At 40.1% G+C, this 26047-nt stretch overlaps 1 protein-coding gene across 1 annotated transcript; it reads left to right on the top strand.

Moving 5' to 3' along the window:
• The first annotated feature begins 9568 nt into the window (after window positions 1–9568).
• LOC135463802 (dnaJ homolog subfamily C member 27-like) lies at window positions 9569–25745 on the top strand. Its single transcript, XM_064741243.1, has 7 exons — window positions 9569–9938; window positions 11961–12043; window positions 14421–14490; window positions 15269–15433; window positions 16685–16804; window positions 20622–20782; window positions 23669–25745. Exons 1-7 carry the CDS (start codon window positions 9864–9866, stop codon window positions 23799–23801), a joined length of 807 nt encoding a protein of 268 aa, XP_064597313.1. The 5' UTR covers window positions 9569–9863; the 3' UTR covers window positions 23802–25745.
• Window positions 25746–26047: the final 302 nt, after the last annotated feature.

The raw sequence follows: 26047 nt of genomic DNA, 5'->3' as shown, positions 1-26047 counted from the left end.
CCAGCTCATGCTGGCTTCCTCTCCGATCGCACGTGGGAAGGCCCGCCAGGAACCTGCGGATGGTCGTGGGTTTCCCCCGGGCTCTGCCCGGTTTCCACCCACCATAATGCTGGCCGACGTCGTATAAGTGAAATATTCTTGAGTACGGCGTAAAACACCAATTAAATAAATAAATTAATTAAAGACGAGTTCACCTCTTAAAAACTCTTAATTTTAATAGAAAGCCTGTTGTCTCAGTGATACTAGAATGTATGCTCTTATCATGACACAACTCTGTGTCGTATTCAACAATATAATACCCTGCTATAGTTTAATACAATCTGTGCATTGAATTATAATAGAATATATATGTGCTATATTTATTGACACAGATCACTCTGCTGCAACGACAGAATATTAACGAAATACTTTTTAGCCTAACTGAGACAACTTTTTTTATGTTTGTGAAACTTGATAATCGTCCATATATCACGCAAATTAGTTAAGTCGAAGCGCACTCCAATACTAATAATGCTGAAAACAGTTTTAACGCCAGTGAATTCGGAACTTAGTGTTGTCACAGAGTTACTTCCCCTGAAACAATCACCAAACTAAGCACACAGAGTGAGTGAGTGAGTGCTTGGGGTTTAACGTCGTACTCAACAATTTTTCAGTCATATGACGACGAAGGAATCATTAGGGTGCATGCACGTGTAATGTGCCTCCTTGTTGCAGGACGGGTTTCCACCGCTCTTTTATTTAGTGCTGCATCACTGAGACGACTTACCGAAGGCAAGTAAGACGCCCCGCCCGAGCCATTATACTGATACGGGTCAACCAGTCGTTGCACTATCCCCTTCATGCTGAACGCCAAGCGAGGAAGTTACAACTTCCTCTTTTAAAGTCTTAGGTGTGACTCGACCAAGGATTGATCCTGGATCTACCGGTCCCGAAGCGGAGGCTCTACCAACTGTGCTATCCGGGCCGGTCACTAAGCACACAGAGGATTGTGTCAAAATATATATATACAAGCATACATGTACCGCCGGGGGGAGGGGGTGGGGGGGGTATCATAAAATTTTCCACAGGTTGATGTCGTGAATCATAAGTTGTTGCTTATATCGTGTGTAATTCAGTCTTGTTTTATTGTTGATTCTTATATTTGATTATTTATTTCTCATTTATTCCCCGTTAACACGCTGGTATATTTATGTGTATACCATATGTTTAGTTTCGACATCACGACTAGCGAGACACTCACTTACGCATATGTATACACGTCCAGGGGGAAAGCAAGAAGAAGCCAGTATATGGACACGCGGCACGCAACTTGTCGTTTTTTCGCGTCGTGATTATATCACCGATCCCAGTGTTATGCGCATGTCTGGGCCCTGTTTTGATGAATGATCACTATATATTCCATTCTACGCCCACTTTACCATCATGCCACAAGGTGTGACGTAATATCTACATCGAACTGTTACAAAAAGGCGGAAGTTTACCTTTAAAATAGGCCCACTGTTTTCAAAACAACGCTGTGCGCATAAATCTTGCAAAGAATATATGCCTTTAACCTTGAAGTCGTCGGTTACAAAAAAAGTGACAGTTGGTTTTGTCCAACCCATACAGCTTTTAAATACATGTAGGCCTATTAAGATTTTGTTGTTTTTTCATGAAGCCAGTTATGGGTATACTCGTACCATTGTTTTCATCGTCGTATCGCACAACATTGTACGAAGTGATGACACGATGACACAAAGCTGCAGTTAGATAAAGACATACGAAGCCATGACACGGTGATCGTCGATCGTTTAGCATCGCTTCGTGCCATCGAGGAGCATGCGCTGTCGGGCAGTATGGTGGCAGTGATGAAAAGTGGGGGTTGGGAGAGGAGCATGCGCTGTCGGGCAGTGTAGTGGCAGTGATGAAAAGTGGGGGTTGGGAGAGGAGCATGCGCTGTCGGGCAGTATGGTGGCAGTGATGAAAAGTGAGCGTTGGAGAGGAGCATGCGCTGTCGGGCAGTGTAGTGGCAGTGATGAAAAATGGGGGTTGGGAGAGATGCATGCGCTGTCGGGCAGTATGATGGCAGTGGTGAAGAGTGGGCATTGGGAGAGGAGCATGCGCTGTCGGGCAGTGTAGTGGCAGTGATGAAAAGTGGGGGTTGGGAGAGATGCATGCGCTGTCGGGCAGTTTGGTGGTAATGATGAAAAGTGGGGGTTGGGAGAGGAGCATGTGGTGTCGGGCAGTATGGTGGCAATGATGAAAAGTGGGAGTTGGGAGAGAAGCATGCGCTGTCGGGCAGTATGGTGGCAGTGGTGAAAAATGGGGGCTGGGAGAGAAGCATGCGCTGTCGTGCAGTATGGTGGCAGTGATGAAAAGTGGGGGTTGGGAGAGGAGCATGCGCTGTCGGGCAGTGTAGTGGCAGTGATGAAAAGTGGGGGTTGGGAGAGGAGCATGCGCTGTCGGGCAGTGTAGTGGCAGTGATGAAAAGTGGGGGTTGGAAGAGGAGCATGCGCTGTCGGGCAGTGTAGTGGCAGTGATGAAAAGTGGGGGTTGGGAGAGGAGCATGCGCTGTCGGGCAGTATGGTGGCAGTGATGAAAAGTGAGCGTTGGAGAGGAGCATGCGCTGTCGGGCAGTGTAGTGGCAGTGATGAAAAGTGGGGGGTTGGGAGAGGAGCATGCGCTGTCGCGCAGTATGGTGGCAGTGATGAAAAGTGGGGGTTGGGAGAGGAGCATGCGCTGTCGGGCAGTGTAGTGGCAGTAATGAAAAGTGGGGGTTGGGAGAGGAGCATGCGCTGTCGGGCAGTATGGTGGCAGTGATGAAAAGTGAGCGTTGGAGAGGAGCATGCGTTGTGAGGAGTATGAGATGAAGGAGCACGCCAGATGTCGTTGCATTTACATAGAACAGTACAAATTGTCTAGCAACGATTACTGTTCCTTTATATGCATGAAATAAGAGTATTGCATTCATCAGTGAACAGTGTAGGGTGTATCCAGCTAACAGGAAGTGATGCAGGATGCGCAGTCACGCTTGTTTATTGACTATGTTTTGTCACAGCGGAAGCAAAAGTCAATATCCAACTCTGTTTGTTCTGACTCAAAAGACGTATGAACCAGATGATGTATCGATCTTATATTATGGTGCCTGTTATCTGTTAAGAGCTGAAAGCCTTGTGAAATATCGGAAAGGTGAAAAGAGGAAAGTAAATATATAATCAAAGGAACGAAAATTACGGTTAACGAAAAGCGTTGCATTTCGTTGGATCATTAGAACACTGACAACAGGGAGATACCTGTCGACGCTGAAAAACAGAGGAAAAATTAAAACAGAGGCGTACAGCTCAATAACCTCCGTCAACAAAACCCGGACGTGCCCACAACCGCCGAAGACTCACAAAGCATTCTTCTAAAGTTTAAAGCAGTGATAGACACGACAGGCCGGAGCGGCGTATTATTATCCTGGAAAGTTTCTGGCCACATTAAAGAAACCGTTAGCTGTTAATGAATACACATTACAGAAATCGTCTAAGGCAGTAAACAGGACACAGAACGTACCACAGGAATTGTTTAATTATGGTTATGGATATGTATCACTTGATGTAGAGTCTTCCTTTGCCAATGTACCCTTGATATTTGTCACCGATATTGCTCTAGACAGAATTTATCAGCAAAAGGTAAACGGTAATCAGTACTAAGTTGAAGAAAAATACCTTGAAGAAATTACTATTGTATTCCTGTACTTAGTCTACTTTCGTATGTAAAGGTGAGTTGTACAAAGAGATGGGTGGAGTCACTTTGGGCTTTTCCCTTGGCCCAGTTTTGGCAAATATTCTATTGACTGAGTTAGAAAATTAGGTTGTAGAAAATCTTATTCAGGACGGAATTGTAAAAAGTTATATGAGATTCGTTGTTGATACACTAATGCTGGTAAAGCCGTCTGATCTCAAATTAGTACAGAGGAAAGTAAGTTCATTCAGGAATGAAATTCAAAAATTAGCACTTGGAGTCAATGTTGTATCGTAAGAACACACACACACTGGTCAGTTTGTTTATTTTCATAAATTTGTGCCATGGTCTAGGAAGGTATCTTGGGTGAAATGCTCTAACAGGCCTAAAGGAAATCAAAATATTTGCTTCAATTAAAGGGATGGTTTTCCAGAAAGAATTGTTGACAACTTAGTTCCTTCAGAATTGTTGACAGTTACTTCAGAATTGTTGACAAATTAGTTTCTTCGGAATTGCTGACAAATTAGTTACTTCAGACTTGTTGAAACAGTGTATGCCTGTACTAATAACAAAGGAAGTGAAGAAGAAATTCTTAAAATTTGGATATAAACGTTCCTTTTATAGGTCGAATGTTATAGCAAAAAGTGTATAATCCGAAAGTTGAAAAAAATATAGGCTAAATGGTGAACTATAATACTCTATAGACAGCCTCTAAGGTGTCATGTAAGGACCGAACTCCTTTCAAATATAAGGGTTTTGTCGTCTATATCCCGTGTGTAATTTGGGTTAAATTGGAGATCCATTTAGAAACCATTCTTTGAACATCAACAGTCTTTCCAGCATGTGAGCTGCTTTTCTTTTCGATTTCACTACGCTTGACACAACATCAGGTGATTCTACATTCCTTGGGAAACCGATGCTGTAATTGATGGTTTTGAAGTGAATCGAGCGGTACGTTTTTTTTTTTTTTTTGTTTTGTTTTGTTTTCATCGCTTAACGAATATCGCACGAATTTCGATAAATCACTTAGGCCCATTCATTGTCCTCGCACTGAATGGACATGCGATTCTTTGGAATCTTTTCAGGGCTAATCAGTAAAATCAATAAATAAACCCATCTTCATATGGATTTGGGATTACTATACAAATCTTTTGAACAATATGGGGGTTTGTCATTGACAATTGGGTTATGTATTTCTGACATGTTTCTTGTATTGATGAAAATCTGTGATTTAGCGGACTCATTGAGGCCTACCCAGGCTTCCGTAAATATATTTAATGAATGGTTCGGGATTTCCACATGTCACTCCTTTCCCTTCTAATTCTATTTAAGTGGTATTTGGGGGCCTGTAGGCTTATTTGATCATATACACTAAAAGTCAGAATAAAGGAATAACTGAGGTAAATTGACAAGGGGCGCATTTCACCGGTTACCTGACCACTTGCCAACTATTAAACTGTCGTCGGTGCTTTGCTAAAAAAATAAAATAAAGAAAATAGATGAAATTATTTTTACGCATAGTCTTCATTTGTCCGCTATCTGATGACCCTTGCTTCATCTTTTTTTAGTTTATTTCACTTAAACTTTCGTTCCGCCTTCAGTCGATATGATTTTTCTGGACTAAAATACGTTAAATTAGACTAACAAATTCTTCCGTGTTTTACCTCCGTATGAAATAGTATAGTATATCCCAAGAATCGTTTTAGTATATCTGAATGGATATAGGGTCTCCATAATTACTGATATTTAGCTTGATAAGTTCAATAAGTTATTATGGTTTATCGCAACGTCAGCAATATTTCAACCATATCGTGGCGATTGTTAGATTTAAGGAATTCGCAGGACATTTGACAGTGTAGGCCTATTCATGTTTTTTTCCTTTTCTAGTCCTCAAAAATCCCGGTAACTATGTATTTTATACAAAATCAAAGTGAGGGCAAACACACACGATGACGAACAGGGTGCATGGCGAACAGATATACCAACCATATTAGTGGAAAAGTGGATTTCAGTGAACTGCATGAATCGTGTGTCTTAGTGCTAGTGAGACAAGCATCTGTAACCACTTGGCCACGACCCTTTTCCCATAATTTATTTATTTGACTGGAGTTTTACGCCGTACTCAAGAATATTTCTCTTATACGACGGCGGCGAGAGTTATGTTGAGAGGAAAACTCTGGAGGGAAACCCACGACCATCCGCAGGTTGCTGAAAGACATTCCCACGTAGGCCTACGGCTGGAAAGGAAACCAGCATGAGCTGCAGGGACATTAACTCACGGCGACCGCATTGGTGAGAGGCCCCTGGGTCATTGTGCTGCATACCACGATAATCGGTAGTGAGAAAACGATACTCTTTGGACGAGTTTCTTAAATATGATGACTGAAATGCACGATTCTCTAGAGTGATATCACTTGTATTCAATATGGAATAAGGAGAAATAAGTTGTTCAGCCAATCAATGAATGGCACATGCGCAGACAAACCAACATTTCACGTTTTACAGAAACTTCACTTGTGTTCCAAGTTCAATCAATACTGCCTCATATTGGCCCAAGTTACCTTAATAAAATGCTTCGGTCTTTGACTCGGTGCAATTTTAGATCCTAGAAATCGTTTTTGTCCACCGATAGAATGGATATATATGTTCCCCATACATAGGATTCATGCTGTCTTTCGTGATCAACACGTCGATTTGGAAGAACGTGCTGAGGGATTTAAACGTCACGAAAGCGTCAAAAAACAGGGTGTTTTCGCCTAATAAGATGTAACAAGAGGGAAATTTGATGCTATGTTCACGTATTTGTTCTTTTGGTGTGAGCTACTTGGATTTTGGTAACTACATTCAACATCAAAACTCATATAAACAAGACAGACTGGCAATAATCTTACGTATTTTCGTACTCCAAATCTTTCCAGAGACGTTTGTTTATCTTCAATTACCGACAAATCAATTCACGTCTTTCTAAGGAATTTTGGCCAATAAAGGGGGACGCCAGAGCGTTTCTTGTTGGTGGAAATTGCTGAGTGGAGTATATTATTTGTCGGACGGGAAGCCAGCATGAGCTGGACTTGAACCCACAGCGACCGCATGGGTGAGAGGCTCCTGGTTCATTGCGCAGTGCTAGAACGCTAACCAACTCGGCCACGGAGGCCCCAGATACTTAAACATATGCACACTATATGGGTGGAAGACGTATTCTCCAACGAGCGTTAATCTCCGCAAACGGCCACACCGGCATCGTGAACCTCTTACTGTCCTCAACTTTAGATCCCAGGAGCAGAGAGTACATGGCAGTCTATACATATTGTACAATGGCTATCCATCTTTTTTTCTGAGATCACGGAAATAAGGACGACTTAATATCTATGTATGTATTTCCGCAAATAAAGTCTTCTATATTTGTACACTGTCAAAATCAGCATACCCCCCACCCCTCATATCACCTCGTGTACTTGTAATAGCTACTGCTTCCTGTTTTTACTAAAGCTTTTGATAGAACCTGCCAGTGAAACGAGAATCAACCCGTTGAACGTTTCCTTATTGGTAGAATAGAGAAATTTAATCTTATAAAATAATATAATCGAGAACAAAATCAATCTTTGAGACAAGGACAATAAACGAACCTAAATTACAACGCCTTTTGTATTCACTTTAAAGACGCGAATACAGGAAGTCGCCCCACCCGAGCCGTTGTACTGATAGGGGTCAACAAGTTGTTGCACTATCCCCTTAATGCTGAACGCCAGGCAAGGAAGTTACAACTTCCTCTTTTAAGGTCTTAGGTGTGATCCGACCCAGTATTGACCCTGGATCTACTGCCTCCCGAAGCGGATGGGAAGGGGGGGGGGGGGGGGGATGAAAGGTCTATTGCGCTGGTATATGATCGTTCAGGTAAATCTATATATGAAGTTCGATGGAGATCGCTTGCCCCCGATATGCTGAAGAAGCTCACTCCTTATATGGGCATCCATGTATCTCATTCTTTTCCTTTTGTTTCTTTTACATAATTCTGCTTAAGCCACGGAGCGATGGAGGGACGTGTACATTGATACAGTTTAAGGTCAAGAACAGTCGGAATAAAAAAACTAACTGATGTAAACTCACAAGAGGCCAGATTTCACCATTTACATCCGACCATTATAGTCAACTGTCACACTGTGCTCACTGCTCTGGTTTTATTTCCTATGCTGTAATCTTTTATACCATGTAGACTAGTTAGTCATTTGCGTGCCGGAGACTGGTGATTTATAAAGGTTCTCTCCACCTATAACATTTAACTGACCACCGTAGCATTTTGACTTGCTGGCCGCCGTCGCCTAAGTGAAATATTCTTGAGCACGGCGTAAAATTTGCTTTGCTTTAAAGAGGAGACCACATCTACAAAGTTTTAAAACCATAATTTTGCTTGCTGCTTGACAAAAATGAAGCCTTCATACCACCAATCAGTTTGCTCCAATTTGAGGTTTTGGAGGTCAGATAAATCGGCTGTTTCCTGTCTTGGGTATGGACCCTTGCAATCTATGCGTCCAAACAGACATGCGTATACCAGTCGTCAACCAATATGGACGACTATAATGAATCGCAAAGCCAATTCCCAAAACGACTTTAAACACCAACCACCAAAGAACCAATATACGCAAGAACGTATAAAGAACGTATATACGAAATGAGAACTGAATCCTGCGTGCAAAGAGAAGCAGTCAGCAGTTTTCAATGATGTTGGAAAAGTATGTTCTTTGCGAATGAATGAAATCAGTATTCAAATCGTGTACTATGCTTGTATAAAAGTTGTCTACAATAGAAAATGTATCTCACTTGCGCTTTGATTACAACGGTTCATATATCCAATATGCATATATCCATATATATTTAACAGGATGAATAGAATGCCCCTAGCGGAATTGGACACAATCATGAAGCAGAGCACCAGAATTTTGGACGCTCGGCCCATATTTACTTAAAAGAAAATAGTCCTCATTGTAAAACTTAAAAAAAAAAAAAAAGAGTGAAAGCGTTTGATGGGATAACTTGACACACTAGTTTTTGCAGTAAATTTGTAAGGTTGATTGAAATCATCACGTAACATTTCATGTGACTGGAGTAATTGACAGTTCCAACTCAACCGCCAAAATCCAGTTACACGATGCACAACTTTCTAAATCCTGGAATTTGATAGCATTTACCTTGATGGTGATGTGTGCTCGTTTATTATTGTTAAAATCAATCTTATTTCATGCAGGAAAATTATAGACTTATATAGCGAGATTGCTGACAAATGGTTGGTAACCGGTGAAATACGTCCTCTTGTCAGTTTACCTCAGTTAGGGTGTTATTATAACTCTTCATGTGAATGCTTAAATAGTAGCAAATTACACTCCCCCTGGCTCCAATGCTTAAACATAATCAGGTAAAACACACACACACACACACACACACAAGAAGAAAAAACAAAAACAAACAAAAAATGCAGTGATGTAAATTGCAATTTATTAGGAATTACTGGTTTAAAATTACTCAAAATATTGTGTTGTCATCACATTTAACATACCGGCACAATAACACTAAATTCACTTGAGCAAAGTACAGTATATTCCATTTACGACAGTTATTCTCATTCGAATAAATAAATGAAACAAAAGGTGATTTGGACACAGTTTAGCTTGTAGTATACTGTAAATTACCTAATTTTCATCACTGTTTGTTAAATGAATATGGTATGTGGTTGGAATGACCCACCGTATGCTTTGCGTTATTTGTATATGGTCCCTGGCGAAGTTGGCCTGATCGCGCACTAGACGCCTCAGGAAGTAAATCTCAGCCAATAAAAAGTGAGCATGGTGTTTCTCTGAAATCATTGACAGGCTTGTCAATGCCTTGTCAAAAAACTAAGTGTCTCACACGTTTAAGACCGTTCTCTGAATTTATTTTTGGCACATATCTGCTAAGGGAGATTTTGTACAGTGTGAAAAACGTTCCCTGACTCTGACATGCAGAAATCAAAGTGACCGAAGCGGCAATGCTGGTCGACGCTGATTTTCCCATAACAACAACAACGATGTAAACAACAATGTTCCGGTCTTCATGTTGATGTTTTTTGACACTGATGTCATGAAAATAGGATACGTTCATTCTGACTTTTGCGAGAAGATTTTATCATGGATACTAAGACAAAGATAAGCCGACCCCTGAGGATCAAAATTATCAGCATTGGAAATGCTGAATCGGGCAAGGTTGCTGATCTTTCTTCTTTTACTTTTTTTGTTTTCTGTAAAATACGACAAGCATATGCATAAATTCCACTGAAAAAATATTAAGATCAGGAGGCAAGTCTGTACTTCGATGTAAAATGGAAGATAGAATGATTGATACGTGTTTATGAATTCTTCTTCCTATTCATTTCATTACTGCATCTGATAGCAATAACTTATTCAAGAAGGCTGATTATCTGGAGAGGGTAAGGAATGCTTGTTTTGGTTTAGGATTACTGCACTTAACTCCTGTAAACACCCCTTGAGTTTATTCCAGTGCTTCCATTTTGCTGAATTGGCTGAATTGAGAACGCCGGTGTTGTAACCCCATATAGGGCCTAGTCAGGTGCCTCGTTCATTAGAATTTTTGATTGAAGTCGTCCTGAAGTCGATGGTATAACAAGGCAGTTCAGAGCCCATCATTATGTGAAAGTTTAACAAATCGACATACTGCCTTTGCTTATGAATTATTTATTTTATGTAAGCCATATATTGAGATTTGTTGTGGGGATAACCATGCATTCCATTAGTGTATTTTAAACTCTTATGCCAGTCTACCAAGATTCTATATATGTGCCAGTGCCACTCCCCCCAAAATGAAGAATGTGTTTAAGCCTTACACTAACAAGGTTTCATCTTACTTCATACCCAAGTTACCTCTCATGTTACCTCTTTTCATAGTTATCTTGAATCATGGTACCATAGTTATCTTGTACCATAATACCATAGTTACTATACTTAATATATAACATGTATTAATATGGTATTCCATAATCAACTTTTACCAAATGTTACTGTTAGCATACTTAACAATGATTTTGAGCATAATGATATTTTCTATGCTATGTTATATTGGTCTTGTGACATTTATAAGGCATGGCCTACTGAAGACTAAAACCAGACTGATTGGTCTGCCTAAAACTAGATCCGATCTAAGATCCAACTTGGCACTCCGACAAAACAGTTCCCGCTTCTGGATGTAAAATGCAACTGAGTTTTGGCATTGAAATACTTGAGAAAACTATTATATTTCGATTGCAGTCTGTAAGAACAACTTCAACCTTCTTAATTCAGTCGAAATGGGCATAATGGGCAGTGCAGGTAAATTTGGGTGCCTTCAGCACGGACTTTTTTGAAATTAGCCCCAACGAGCTGGAATTCGCAGATGTGCAGTGGTTTGTTTGAGAGGCGACAATGGACTTAGTGTTATGATGAATGTCAGAATTCAAGAAGTACCAGTGCTTAGTGTGATCTAAGGAACTACTGACATGTATAGATATCATTACAAAAGAAAAAGAAACAAATAAGTCGTAAGCAAAGGTAGAGTGTAGATTTTTAAACATTTAAAACATGTTCCATTCCCCCAAAAACTCATGTAGGCAAAGGCTTGCACTGCAAGGGTTCTATCCCTATCTTCCTGTATATGTGCTTCAGCGTGGAACTCTGAAGAACGTGTGTCTCTCATAGGCCCTATTATGGCACAAGATTGCGAAAGTTTTCTTTGTGAAAATAATTCATTTTTTAATGTAAAATATTAACAATTATCCAGTGTAAAATTGTATTTAAAGTATCCATCGCTTACTGTTTCTAGAACATAGCAATGCCATTGATACCATTTTTGGTGCCCATCATTCCTGTTTTGTGACGTTGATGGTTGGATGAATGACACAGGGTTCTTTGTGCCTCATGATGGTCTGAAATATGAAGGGTTACAAACCATGGCGTTGTGAGTTGTGTATATTTACGGGGCTCATTTCTTGCCTCATTTCTGGCCAAAAATAAGCTTTAACTTACGTACGCATATACAAAATTATAAAACAGCTTTAACACAAGTATCACCATGTATTTACTATGATAATTCTCATTCTGAGATCAAAAAGTTTCAGAGTTCACATTTAAATGTCAGTCAGTTGTAGCTGGAAAAAAGAAAGCAAGTACATTACTCATACTGCACCTGTAATCGATACATGAAAAAAATAATTTCAAGCTATATTTCTGTTTCAGAGCTGCATTATCAAAAGATACTGTGAGCGAAGGTTTGTCCATAAGTACCTGGCCACCATTGGAATAGACTACGGGGTAACGAAGTAAGTAATTAACAGCTGTAGGAATAGACTATGGGCAACAAAGTAAGTAACGAGCAACTATAGTAGTCATATGTGAATAGTCACTTGCCGAAAGATGGCTGTTTTACTTTTACCACCATTGTAAAGTTCTTGGGTCTGGCATTGAAGGACAATCTAATGATTAAATAAACAAATATACCTAAACAAATCAATAAACAAACTGTATGACAGTCTTCCTTTGTGTATCCTGACATCTTCAGTGTTAAGCTCCAGGTGGCTCCATTTTGACACTGAAAAGCTGGTCTAATATTCCTCATTGAAAACTCAGCTGGGGCAGTGGAAGTGTTGTAGAAAAATAACAGATGTACTGCTGATTTCCGCTTCATTTGGAGATCAAGAGATGCATTCACCTTGTGTTTATAATTTTTCAAGTGACACAGTTTGCTTCATTCGCCCATCTAATTTAAAAAGGTCACTTAAAGTTTTCTGGGTGGGGTGGAGGGGAATTGAAAACTTTCTTTTCAGAAAAACTTGACATGACACAGGTGCTGACATGAGAAGCACCATTTTAGGGCCTATATGTACTTCTGAAACTGCATTTTTCTACGTACCAAACTGTAGGTGAAATACTGTAAAACCCAATGGTTTTTATGAACAGCGCAAATGTATTAAGGGGAGGTAAGAACTCTATGGACAAGGACAAGTTGTCTCCCTTCATTAGATGGCCCTTTTTTGTGGAAGAGTTCACCATGCAGTAATGGGAATATCTTTTCTGCTGGGTGAAAGTGCTGTGAGTGGCAGGATCTTACTACTTTCAGCAATTAATTACAGTAAACCTGCTACTGGCGTTGCTATATGAAGTAGGAGTGGATGTGATATGTTCTATCCTCGTCCGACTTCATCCACATAACTGGTGTTGCTACATGAAGTAGTAGTGGATGTGACACATTCTATCCTTGTCCGACTTCATCCACATAACTGGTGTTGCTACATGAAGTAGTAGTGGATGTGACACATTCTATCCTTGTCCGACTTCATCCACATAACTGGTGTTGCTACATGAAGTAGTAGTGGATGTGACACATTCTATCCTTGTCCGACTTCATCTTCATAACTGGTGTTGCTACATGAAGTAGTAGTGGATGTGACACATTCTATCCTTGTCCGACTTCATCCACATAACTGGTGTTGCTACATGAAGTAGTAGTGGATGTGACACATTCTATCCTCGTCTGACTTCATCCACATAACTGGTGTTGCTACATGAAGTAGTAGTGGATGTGACACATTCTATCCTTGTCCGACTTCATCTTCATAACTGGTGTTGCTACATGAAGTAGTAGTGGATGTGACACATTCTATCCTCGTCTGACTTCATCCACATAACTGGTGTTGCTACATGAAGTAGTAGTGGATGTGACACATTCTATCCTCGTCTGACTTCGTCCACATAACTGGTGTTGCTACATGAAGTAGTAGTGGATGTGACAGGTTCTATCCTCATCTGACTTCATCTTCATAACTGGCGTTGTTTTATGAAGTAGCAGTGGATGTGACGCATTTTATCCTCGTCTGACTTCGTCCACAATAACTGGTGTTGCTATATGAAGTAGAAGTGGATGTGATATATTCTATCCTCGTCTGACCTTCATCCACATAACTGGTGTTGCTATATGAAGTAGTAGTGGATGTGATATATTGTATCCTCGTTTGACTTCATCCACATAACTGGTGTTGCTACATGAAGTAGAAGTGGATGTGACACATTCTATCCTCGTCTGACTTCATCCACATAACTGGTGTTGCTACATGAAGTAGTAGTGGATGTGACACATTCTATCCTCGTCTGACTTCATCCACATAACTGGTGTTGCTACATGAAGTAGTAGTGGATGTGACAGGTTCTATCCTCATCTGACTTCATCTTCATAACTGGCGTTGTTTTATGAAGTAGCAGTGGATGTGACGCATTTTATCCTCGTCTGACTTCGTCCACATAACTGGTGTTGCTATATGAAGTAGAAGTGGACTGTGATATATTCTATCCTCGTCTGACTTCATCCACATAACTGGTGTTGCTATATGAAGTAGAAGTGGATGTGACACATTCTATCCTTGTCCGACTTCATCTTCATAACTGGTGTTGCTACATGAAGTAGAAGTGGATGTGACACATTCTATCCTCGTCTGACTTCATGCACATAACTGGTGTTGCTACATGAAGTAGTAGTGGATGTGACACGTTCTATCCTCATCTGACTTCATCTTCATAACTGGCGTTTTATGAAGTAGCAGTGGATGTGACGCATTTTATCCTCGTCTGACTTCGTCCACATAACTGAAATATACTGAATTATGAATTATTTCTGTTCTGAATTATCTTCCCTTGCTCTTTCAGGGTCAATGTGAAGGACAAAGAGGTCAAGGTCAATATATTTGATATGGCTGGACATCCAATTTTCTATGAGGTGGGTGATGTACAAATGAGCACTGGGTCACACTGACCCCACAGCTGCTGTCAATCAGTCACATAGTCATTGAGGCTGAAAGTTTGAATTCAGCTCTTGCTGCTTCAGCTACTTCTTTAACTCAGAAGGTTTGTCCATTTGTCAGTGGTTTACTTCCATTGCTCTGCTTTCCTCCATCCTTGTTAAACCAGACTGCGAATGGTTGTGGGTTTCCCTAGGGCTCTTCCCGGTTTCCTCCCACCATTAATGCTGGCAGCCATCATATAAGTGAAATATTCTTAAGTACTGAGTAAAACAGCAATCAAATAAATAAAGTAAACCAGACAGCCACAATACAAGTGACAAATTCTTGAGCGCAGCAGTAGACACCATTGTAAACATGAATTATTTTATCATAGAGTATTGTCACTCTATTGCAATTAATTCACAAATTTAAAAAAACAACATCCAAAAAATAGAACAAAAACAAAAAAAGGAAGAATCCCATAAATATTCATATACTATACCTTAATTCCTCATCCTTTTCATATATCAAAGAGCAACCTTCAGTGCATTTTATTCATATTTTTGGATTTGATTTTGGGGACAAAACTACACTTGTTGGGTTGGCCGATTTCATGGCTTCACAATTTTATCAGTCTACACAGAGTAATGCCCTCAGAATGCTCTAGAATATAAGCCATCTTTCAAACCTGCGGAACGTTTGGAGAATTACAGTAGTTCATAGTCGGAAGGCTTGAAACATTTTAGTACATATATGTTTTATCTTTAATCCTAGGTGAGGAACGAATTTTATCGTGACACGCAGGGTGCGGTGCTGGTGTACGACGTGACAGATAGGGCCAGTTTCGAGACTCTGGAGCTGTGGCTAATGGAGATGAAGAATGAGATGGGCAATATGGCCGATATGGACAATGTGACGTTCTGTGTGTGTGCCAATAAGGTATGTTGTCAATCATCCGTACATCCGTCCTGTCTGTGCACGTCTGTGCATGAATTGCAAGTGTGAAACATGAGGGGCTTAACATGTCAGCACGGCGCACTGACCCAGGAGCCTCCCACCTATGTTGTCGCAGTGAGTTCAAGTTCATCTCATTCTGGATTTCTCTCCGGCTGTACGTGGGAAGGTCTGCTACCAGTGTAACTGCGTATGGTAGTTGGTTTCCCCCGGGTTCTGCCTGGTTTCCCCCCATCATAATCCTAACCGCCGATGTGTAAGTGAAATAGTCTTGAGTATGGCGTAAAACACCAATCAAATGAATCAGTCAATCAAGGATGTAACCTACATGTACATGTAGACTTACATGCTGATCAGCTCAGTTGGTTTCAAAGAAATCTTTGCTCAAAACAATCAGGTTATAGGGAATAGTTTCTCCCAAAAAAGTATGAAAGGAAACATGCTAAAACATCCAGTGGAGTACTAAGATCTCATCAAGAAAGTTTCACTTGAGAATAAGAAAGAAAGAAAGGAAATGTTCAGAATATTTGAAATTAATTCTTTTTCTTTTCTTCTTTCTCACTTATTTCTAAATAGCAGTATTTTCCTATTTATTTTTTAAAGATTTTACCAGAATGTAAGAATAGAAGAAAATGTCAAAAAGCAGGAAAGAAAGAAAATATTACACAATATATGTGTGTATTACCCCACTTCTTCTAATTGTTCGGACACCTGATCGGCTCATTTTAGCTAATATATAGATAATTGTAGCAAGAATATTGAGTTTCTATTTTTCGCGTGGTTAGCCCATCTAATGAACAACATACTCATATCTTTACGTATCCCAAAGGCTGGTAAAGAAATGTAATACTCTAATTTCAATGCTACGAATATCTGTCCCAAAAATTAGAGGAAATAGAGTACTGAATAAAGTAAGAAGATAGACATGGAAGAAGAAGAAAATCAACAAGTCTTGTAGAGGTATCTTTGGCTATGACTAGCGGCTCTACAAGTCGTCCTGCCTGGTTGTTGGGCGCATATTGATTGGTCAAATTTTTAACATTTTGTCTTGTAATATAGGCCATTCACTTAGCGAGATGACAGACTTTTTGTGTGATGAGGCAGCTACTGGGAATTTCTGCTTGTTTTTCTATTATAAAGACTGTGTTGAAGTTTTATCTGCTGATTGACTGGTTGACTGATTGACTGGTTGACTGGTTGACTGAGTAATTCTCTATTGACTGTGGTGTTGCTCAGGTGGATCGGAGGCCACGGGTGGTGGACGAGACAGAGGGCAGAGTGTGGGCAGACACGAAAGGCTTCCATTATTTTGAGACATCAGCTCAAACAGGAGAAGGCATCACAGAGATGTTCCAGGTGAGGTGGTAGTGAATGGCCGAAAATTTTGAGCATGGCTGGAATTCTTTTTCAGTGGCCTCATGGTTAGAGCATCTGCCTCAAATCGGGCTGGGTTATACCAAACACTTCAAAAATGGTACTTGTTGGTACCCAGAAGTGATACAGTACAGCTCAGGGTAAAAGTCAAAACTAGCCAACAGATTAGCGCAATACCTAGAGGTCTTTTAGAGAGTTTCTAGAGCACCTGTAGAGAGCTCCGGGACAGACAGTCACCTGCAGAATTTGTTATCCGTTCACTGTGACTGATCACACACACGTGGCTGAATTGCTGACGGAAAATTTAGTTCTTCGTTAGAATGATTTAAAAGAATTTTTTAAAGACTAACGCCATACATGAAACTAAAGTAAAATATCTGATGTGTTTCTTTTTGATTGCACCATGGCAATCTTTTAAAGAAGTGAGTCCATGCGAGATTTTTAATGGATCACTACGACTGATAAAACTAGCTCATTCTTCATCTCCCTTAAAAGTGGACAAATTTCTTTCGTTTCTTCCACAGAAGGATTTTCTTGTGGCGAGAGTCATTTTTCAGTGAAAAACTATATGCCATTCAGTAATTTAGCATACAAAATTGACATTTTGACGCTGACATGCCTAGCAACAGCAACAACGCAGTATTTCAACACGAATTTCACATACAAACGTGGAAAAAAATGAAGAACACATACAGGACAAGTCCAATTTTGTCTGTATAATATAACTTTGTGGAGAATTTGTAGTTCATGCCAAACCTTGTTAGAAAAGCGCCCATGTAGAAAACGCATACATTTACATTTACTTAAACCCAAAACATTTGATTTGAATTTTTGGCTCATCAGGCAGAGTGTAGCGTACCTTAAATATTTTCTTTACCGACTCTCTTTGACTACAAAATGCTTTCATAGAAATTTCACTCAACCTTTGAAAAGTATTTTCAGGTGTCTTACAGAAAAAATATATCTAAGACCACATTTACCGCAAACTTTTTGCACTCTTTCATCTGAACTTTTTCATCTGCACCCAAAAGTGGTTTGTTTGTTACCCTTTTAATCTGTGAAATTGACAAGTCCCAAGGGATCAAAAAGCGATACATAAACTCAGTGAATTTTAGGGATGAGTACTTGCCCGTAAAATGTGACAATCTTTTTTGATGTGGGAAGGCCACTCAGCAGATACAGCTTTCTGCTTCTCAGTTTGTTGATGGTTGTTGATCACTGTAATGAGGACTGTGCAGTCTTATGAAGGGATTATCACACACTGTCAGCTGATACAGCTTTCTGCTTCTCAGTTTGTTGATGGTTGTTGATCACTGTAATGAGGACTGTGCAGTCTTATGAAGGGATTATCACACACTGTCAGCTGATACAGCTTTCTGCTTCTCAGTTTGTTGATGGTTGTTGATCACTGTAATGAGGACTATGCAGTCTTATGAAGGGATTATCACACACTGTCAGCTGATACAGCTTTCTGCTTCTCAGTTTGTTGATGGTTGTTGATCACTGTAATGAGGACTGTGCAGTCTTATGAAGGGATTATCACACACTGTCAGCTGATACAGCTTTCTGCTTCTCAGTTTGTTGATGGTTGTTGATCACTGTAATGAGGACTGTGCAGTCTTATGAAGGGATTATCACACACTGTCAGCAGATACAGCTTTCTGCTTCTCAGTTTGTTGATGGTTGTTGATCACTGTAATGAGGACTGTGCAGTCTTATGAAGGGATTATCACACACTGTCAGCTGATATAGCTTTCTGCTTCTCAGTTTGTTGATGGTTGTTGATCACTGTAATGAGGACTGTGCAGTCTTATGAAGGGATTATCACACACTGTCAGCTGATATAGCTTTCTGCTTCTCAGTTTGTTGATGGTTGTTGATCGCTGTAATGAGGACTGTGCAGTCTTATGAAGGGATTATCACACACTGTCAGCTGATACAGCTTTCTGCTTCTCAGTTTGTTGATGGTTGTTGATCGCTGTAATGAGGACTGTGCAGTCTTATGAAGGGATTATCACACACTGTCAGCTGATATAGCTTTCTGCTTCTCAGTTTGTTGATGGTTGTTGATCACTGTAATGAGGACTGTGCAGTCTTATGAAGGGATTATCACACACTGTCAGCTGATACAGCTTTCTGCTTCTCAGTTTGTTGATGGTTGTTGATCGCTGTAATGAGGACTGTTCAGTCTTATGATGGGATTATCACACACTGTCAGCTGATATAGCATACCTGAGCCCAGTTTCACAAAATTTCCTAAATGTCAGTAAATTGCTTAAGTTGGTAGTTCTTTAATTCATTTAAATTGATCGTTAAGTACCTGAAATGACCATAAATTTCGTCCATACTAACTTGCCCATTTTTCTTGATTCTGAGAGTTCTATTGATTTTAGAAAGGTGATGTGAGGTTTGCTTGGAAAAAGGGGTGATATTCTACTGAAAAATTTCAAGTTTTACCATCAAAAATAACATTTTGAGACATTTATTTAACTCTGAAATGCACTTGTGTGGGCAAAATTTCAGGTCAGATAGAGTATTTTTGAAAAGATTTTGGTTTAGGATGCAAAAACACTTGTACTTATACTAAAATAGCTAGTCAATGGTAACCTTACCGTAAGCCAGTAATTTACCACCGACACCCCCAGGTTTCTTAAAAGATTAGTGTCCAGATTCAGCTACTGGCCCTAATTATAAAGATTATAACCTGTTTAACAGTAGCCTAGCTGGCCTAAAATAACGTGGGAATTCGTATTTCAAAATGATGTCATTTTCAAGATGGATTCTAGCTACCGGCTTATCAGTTTGAACCCATAGTGGACGATGTTGAAGTTCCAATTTATAACACTGACATCTCTGGTGAGACTTCAGATTTCCAATTTTCAGACTCTGAATTTGGTCTTTGGCCAGGCACTTCCATCTGCACTGGCAGTATACGGACTGGTAAGCAATAGGTTTACCCTGTGTTACACTGTACATTTCGTGTGTTTATTTTAACATTTCATAATTATTTAATATTCTCTCCCTCTGTCCATTTCGCAATATATGTCATTCTATTCCCCGAGGGATTCCAAATTCATACCTATATACGATGACAAGTACCGGTAGAGTGGTGTACATTGTAAATGCAGGAAGGATGTGGATGTCAGCAATGTAGTGTATATCTATCAGTTTTCAGTTCACTTCAGTTAATAGTATTTTATGAGTACTGCGTGCAGATGTCGCGGAAGAAGCTCAGGCGAGAGCAGATAGGTACCAAATCCTTCCTTCTTGTGCTGTAAATCCATGCCTTTCTTAGGGCCAAGTCGTCTCAAAAAATGAACTCTAGGATTCTTTTGATGACGCTTTTTTACAAAACAATTTCGGGAAGAAATTCGATATGCTTGTTGTCACTCTTGTAGCTTTTTTTTAACATTGAACTCAATGGCGGAGCTCTTACAGCTCGTGAAGGTTGGAGTTGTATGATATAATTGGGCGGGGACTACCAAGTGATGGAGGAAAAAATGCTTAAAACCAGCCTTATTATGTAGTGATTTTAAGTGCCATATTACTCAGATTAATGTACGTTTCTTCAATATTTTTTACACTCTATTTAATAATATATACAGGGGTAGCTAATCATGAATAAATAATGAATCTGGACACTAATCCATTAAACCCCTAAAACTTACCACCATTTTATATCTAAAAAATTCGTGAGTGTGTCATTAAACAACAATCTCACAAGTAAATTAATTAAATAAAAATCAAAACATGGAGCTTATTCCCTTCTATATATTGTATTGCTTGTTTTCTTTGTCAGGTGCTCTTTGATGGAGTGGTGTCTGCGGTGGAGAATGGTGGTCGGAAGCTGCCGTATCAGACCCAACTGGGCTACACCAAGGAGCAGATTGAAGCCATACAGAAGCTGAAAAACTCGAAAACTGACCATGACAAATTAGGACTTCTGCCTGGAGCATCAAAGTGAGTGCTGCTATTGCCCCTCTGCCTTCCTGTTTTATCCCTCTGTGTGTTTTACTCCTCTTCCTGTTTTATCCCTCTGTGTTTTTTACTCCTCTTCCTGTTTTACCCCTCTTCCTGTTTTACCCCTCTGTGTGTTTTACTCCTCTTCCGGTTTTATCCCTCTGTGTGTTTTACTCCTCTTCCTGTTTTATCCCTCTGTGTGTTTTACTCGTCTTCCTGTTTTACCCCTCTGTGTGTTTTACTCGTCTTCCTGTTTTACCCCTCTGTGTGTTTTACTCCTTTTCCTGTTTTATCCCTCTGTGTGTTTTACTCCTCTTCCTGTTTTATCCCTCTGTGTGTTTTACTCGTCTTCATGTTTTATCCCTCTGTGTGTTTTACTCCTCTTCCTGTTTTACCCCTCTGTGTGTTTTACTCCTCTTCCTGTTTCACTCCTCTTTTTTTTATATCTGTGGCTCTTTTACCTGTCTGCGTGTTTTAACCCTCTGCCTGTTTCACCTCTTTGTCTGTTAAATCCTTTTCCTGGTTTACCTCTGTGTCTGTTTTAGACCTCCTCTCTTTTTAACTTGATCAGTTTCACTCCTCTGCCTGTTTTACCCCTCTGCTGGCTTTGTCTCTCTGTCATTTTTACCCACCCACCTGTTTTTACACTGTTTCACTCCTCTGTTTTATCCCTTTGCCTGTTTTAACCCTCTGCCTGTTTTGACTTTCTGCCTGTTTTAACTCTGTGTCCTTTTCACTCCTCTGTTTTACATCTTTTGCCTGTTTCACCCCTCTTGCATGTTGTACCCCTCTGCCTGTTTCGTCCCTCTGCTTTTTTACCCACCCATCAGTTTTAACTCTGTCTGTTTACTCCTCTGTCTGTTTTACATCTCTGCTTGTTTTACCCCTCTGCCTGCTGTGGCCCTTTCCCTTTTTTACCCACCCATCTGTTTTAAGTGTGTGTCTGTTTTACTCCATCTGTTTCACTTCTCTGCCTGTTTTACCCATTTGCTTGCTTTGTCTCTCTCCCTTTTTTACAGACCTGTCTGTTTTACTCCTCTGTCTCTTTCACTCCTCTGCCTGTTTTACTCCTCTGCCTGCTGTGTCCCTCTGCATGCTTTGTCCATCTGCCCTTTTTTATCCTTCTACCTGTGTTAACTCTTTCCGTTTTACTCCTCTGCGCCTGTTTTAACCCTCTGCCTGCATTAACCCTCTCTCTGTTTAACTCCTCCGTGCCTGTTTTAACCCTTTGCCTATTTCACCCATCTGCCTGTTTTACTCTGTTTTACCCCTCTGTGCTTGTTTTACCACTGGTTTTACTCTTCTGTCTGTTTTACATGAGGGTCTGTTTATTAGGGGTTTCATATGGATTATTATTATTTTTCTAAGCTTGTGAAATGGCAATATCTTGAAAACAGTGAAAGGTAGAAAGACCAAGCTTTGGAGTTGTAATAACAAACATATGAAGCAACTTTTAAAGTTTGGTGCTGTTTTGCGAGTCACATAGTTTAGTGGCCATTTTGAATTTCATTGATAATCTTTAAAAAAATTTCTTCTCGAAAATGGATAAACCCATTGAGATAATATTTTCGTTTACAGTCTCTATCTGGATCACTCTGCAAAGATCCAAAAATCATTGAATTTTGTATACCGTACCTTCTCAGTAATTACAGACAGTCCCCAATTGAGACACATTGAAAGCAAGTGGGCAGATCAGAGAAGTCTCCCACGAAGAGTGTGACATCGCTGTGCCAGCTGGCCAAGCTGGAGTCTAGGCCATTTTTTTTTTTTTTTTTTTTTCATTTTTATTTGGACTGTTCAGCTTAGAATTTATGCAAAGCGTACAGAGCCGATCCCCGCAATGGCTGTCCTTGACAACTATGCATGTAGCCCGGCACTGCTATCTGAGTGTAGTGTTCATTTTCTTTTCACTGATCATCACACACACCCCAATTGGCATTGTGTGTAGCTGCCTGTGGCTCAAATCCAGATAATTCCTGCTGAACTTTTTCACATTTTTATCTATTTTTATGAACCTGATAGGCATCAGGCTACCAAAAGTGCTCAAAGACTAGTAGTGTGGACCCCAGCAATGCAACACCTTTCATTTTACTCTGTTTTCTCTCAGTCTGTTTTACTCCCGAGTCCATCTTACTCTTCTGTCTGTTTGACATGTACCTCTGTCTATTTTACTCCTAGGCCTTGTGACTATGTGTTGTCATTTTCATACATTTGTCTTAGTTCTGTGCCATGTACCACAAAAGCTTTATGGATATCTCACCATTTGTATCTACTTGTGACATACATGTGTGTGTAATGAACATATGGCAGGCTGATTTGGAACTGTTATTTCTTCCTGATAGAACTGTGACACTGATACTGAGCTTCAGCTGATGGACTACCAAATGCTGCAACATAAGCCTGAGTTTGTTGGATGCTTGAAAAGACATGTCACAAATAAATGTGGCTTAACAACTGAGAATGGGTTTAAAATTAAATGCCATAATAAATGTGCTGGTTGTTGTGGAAATCATTTTCATCTACATTTATATTTAGTAATATGTGATGTTTATTTGGGTATTGTACACTCAGGTATCGAACACGGTATGAATTAGGTTTAAGAACGTAAGACAGAAAGTGAGATATAAAGCACACATTGGGATTAAAATGTTTCATTGCATTTATCTCATGAAAAAAAAAAACCCTCTAAATAGCATTTAAGAGTGGCTTTGAATATTTTTTTTCTCTTCTTTTGTTCTTTTTCTTGTTTTCTTAGCTTACTATGCAGGTATATATGAACTAAATCCGTTTTTTATTTTTTTTTTCATTTTTCACTTAGTGAGCTAGGGTCTGAACATAATCTATTCTTGTCCTAACATAATCTATCTTGTTTTCTAACCTTTGTAGAGATGACATCAACAGAGCATATAGGAAACTGGCTGTTCTGTTACACCCTGACAAAAGCGTGGCCCCTGGCAGTGAAGAGGCCTTCAAAGTTTTAGTCGCAGCACGGACCACGCTACTCAAGCGTGCAACTTGACGAGCAATACACTTAGTCTTAAACCTTTAAAAGTAAACGTTGAACATTTTTGCTGTGGTGAAACACACACTCCTCACAGGGAATGCACGACTCTTCACACTTTACATCATTGCCCTCACTAGACAGGTTTGACTTTTTAATCCTGTGCAACACAAATGGGTTTTGTTAGAATTAAATGTTCTCTCAGTGATTATAACAAACATGTACATTAATGAAAATGTTTTAGGTGCCTATTGGTATCACAGGTTGCAGATTTTGAAAATGTATGTATAAGAGTTAGGAGTATAAACACAGGTTATCAAAGTTTTTTTTCTGCACCACAGTGTAATTTTTGTGACAAAATCAACTGTTGGTGGATATAGTGCAAGGGTAGAAAGCAGAGCTAATGCTCCGGCAGTTATGAGGTACATGATGTCAAACAAGCAATAGAATAGCTTGCAGATTTTCCTCTCACAAAAGGTGGTACTAGCCTGACATAGGATTTGTACATCACAAGTCTTTAATTGCGAAACATATTGTGTGCTGAGGTTTCATCTGTGACATGTTTGGTTTCAGCACTGTGACGTCGCGCTATTGACGCTGCAGTGGAATGGGAAGCATTACTGAATTGACGTAATACATACCGCTTCGGACTTCTGCAGGTATCCCATTGTTCAGTGGTACAAATTGGGTCTGCAGTTATGTGATGATGTCTGTGAAGTGTGATTGGCTGGCTGAATGATAAATGACCTCATCCTCTTTACAGCTCATGCGTCGCTCTCCATGTCCTCCTTACATCATTGCCACCACTAGCAAATTTTGTACAGAAGTCTTGAACAATGCCAAATTCAATGAAGCCACAGTAATGAGGCAGATAAAGATGCCAGAAAACACAAATAATCCACCTCAACCTTTCTGTCTAGTAATACCTTATACACATACTTTCTCTTTATCTGAAAGATGTACAACATGATTCTGAACCAAAACATGAAACAGTTTTATTGATGAATGCTAATTAAATAGATCTTGGTGAGGACACAAGTGGTGAGGCTAAGCCTAAGCAAGCCTATGTGTGTTTCACCTGCTCCAATGGTCAAGCTTGTCTGTTGATGGCAGTGATGTAAATCGGGCGTAGAGAGCGGCACTTGCGTTGTGAGGAGCATGACATGACCAGAAGTAACTGTTCCAACAAGCCGATAGTAACCATGAAGTCGGGAAGTTTGTCACGCACCTGCCCAAGGTCAGTGGTTTATTCCACCTACCCAAGTTCCTCCCCACATCATACATGTAGAAGTGTATGACCTTATTTCCACAACCTTTTCTCCATAAGGGGACAGTAAAACTTAAGAAGTCGGAGTTGAATTCATGGGAAAGGCAAATGGCGGACTGAGGGTAATCCTGTTCCCGTAAGATGCACATCGAGCACTGCAGGAGGTCTGACGCGTAAACCCCCATGTGCCGAGAGACCCGCTACAACCACAACATCTGTCAGTCAGCCAGTATAGCCGTGTGCGGATGACAGTTTGGAGGTGGATGACAAATACTGGTCACTTAATATAATATTTACAAGAAATATCAAGTCCAAGACTATAACAAACAACATGTGCTTGCCATGTTCATTTTTCGATATAACAGTAATCGCAGATTCTCGTGGCTGCATCTGTATAGGGGAGTATAAGACGGCTGTCGAGCGCTGATAGTACTGTAAGCCTAAACTCAAAAGTGTCAAGCAGTGGGGCCTTGTAGTTATGTAATCCTCAATAACAGAGTGGTGTGGGGATTAAGACAGACTTGTCAATCAAAGGCAGGATTAAAACCTCATCTTTAATCCCTTATTCTCAATAGGAGTAGCTCTGGCGCATGCGTTCACTTCTGAAAAGAACACTCTATGCTTCGACTTGTTCTTTTTTTCAGAAAATGATTACAAGATACATGTTGAACGAACAGTTTCTAAACTGATAATGAAAGTAACTAAAATAACTAAAATATTGATAATTGAATATTCAATTTGTGTTCAGTTGGTTGGCGCGCTAGCGCAGCGTAATGAACCCGGACTCTCTCACCAATGCGGTAGCTGTGAGTTCAAGTCCAGCTCATGCTGGCTTCCTCTCCGGCCGTAGGTGAAAAGGTTTGTCTGCAACCTGCGGATGGTCATGGGTTTCCCCCGGGCTCTGTCCGGTTTCCACCCACCATAATGCTGGCCGCCGTCGTATAAGTGAAATATTGTTGATTACGGCGTAAAACACTAATAAAATAAACAAATAAAT

This window comes from Liolophura sinensis, chromosome 3 (genome assembly GCF_032854445.1).
Source record: "Liolophura sinensis isolate JHLJ2023 chromosome 3, CUHK_Ljap_v2, whole genome shotgun sequence".
NCBI classification, from domain to species: Eukaryota; Metazoa; Mollusca; class Polyplacophora; order Chitonida; family Chitonidae; genus Liolophura; species Liolophura sinensis.
This window is presented reverse-complemented; position numbering and strand designations above follow the sequence as displayed.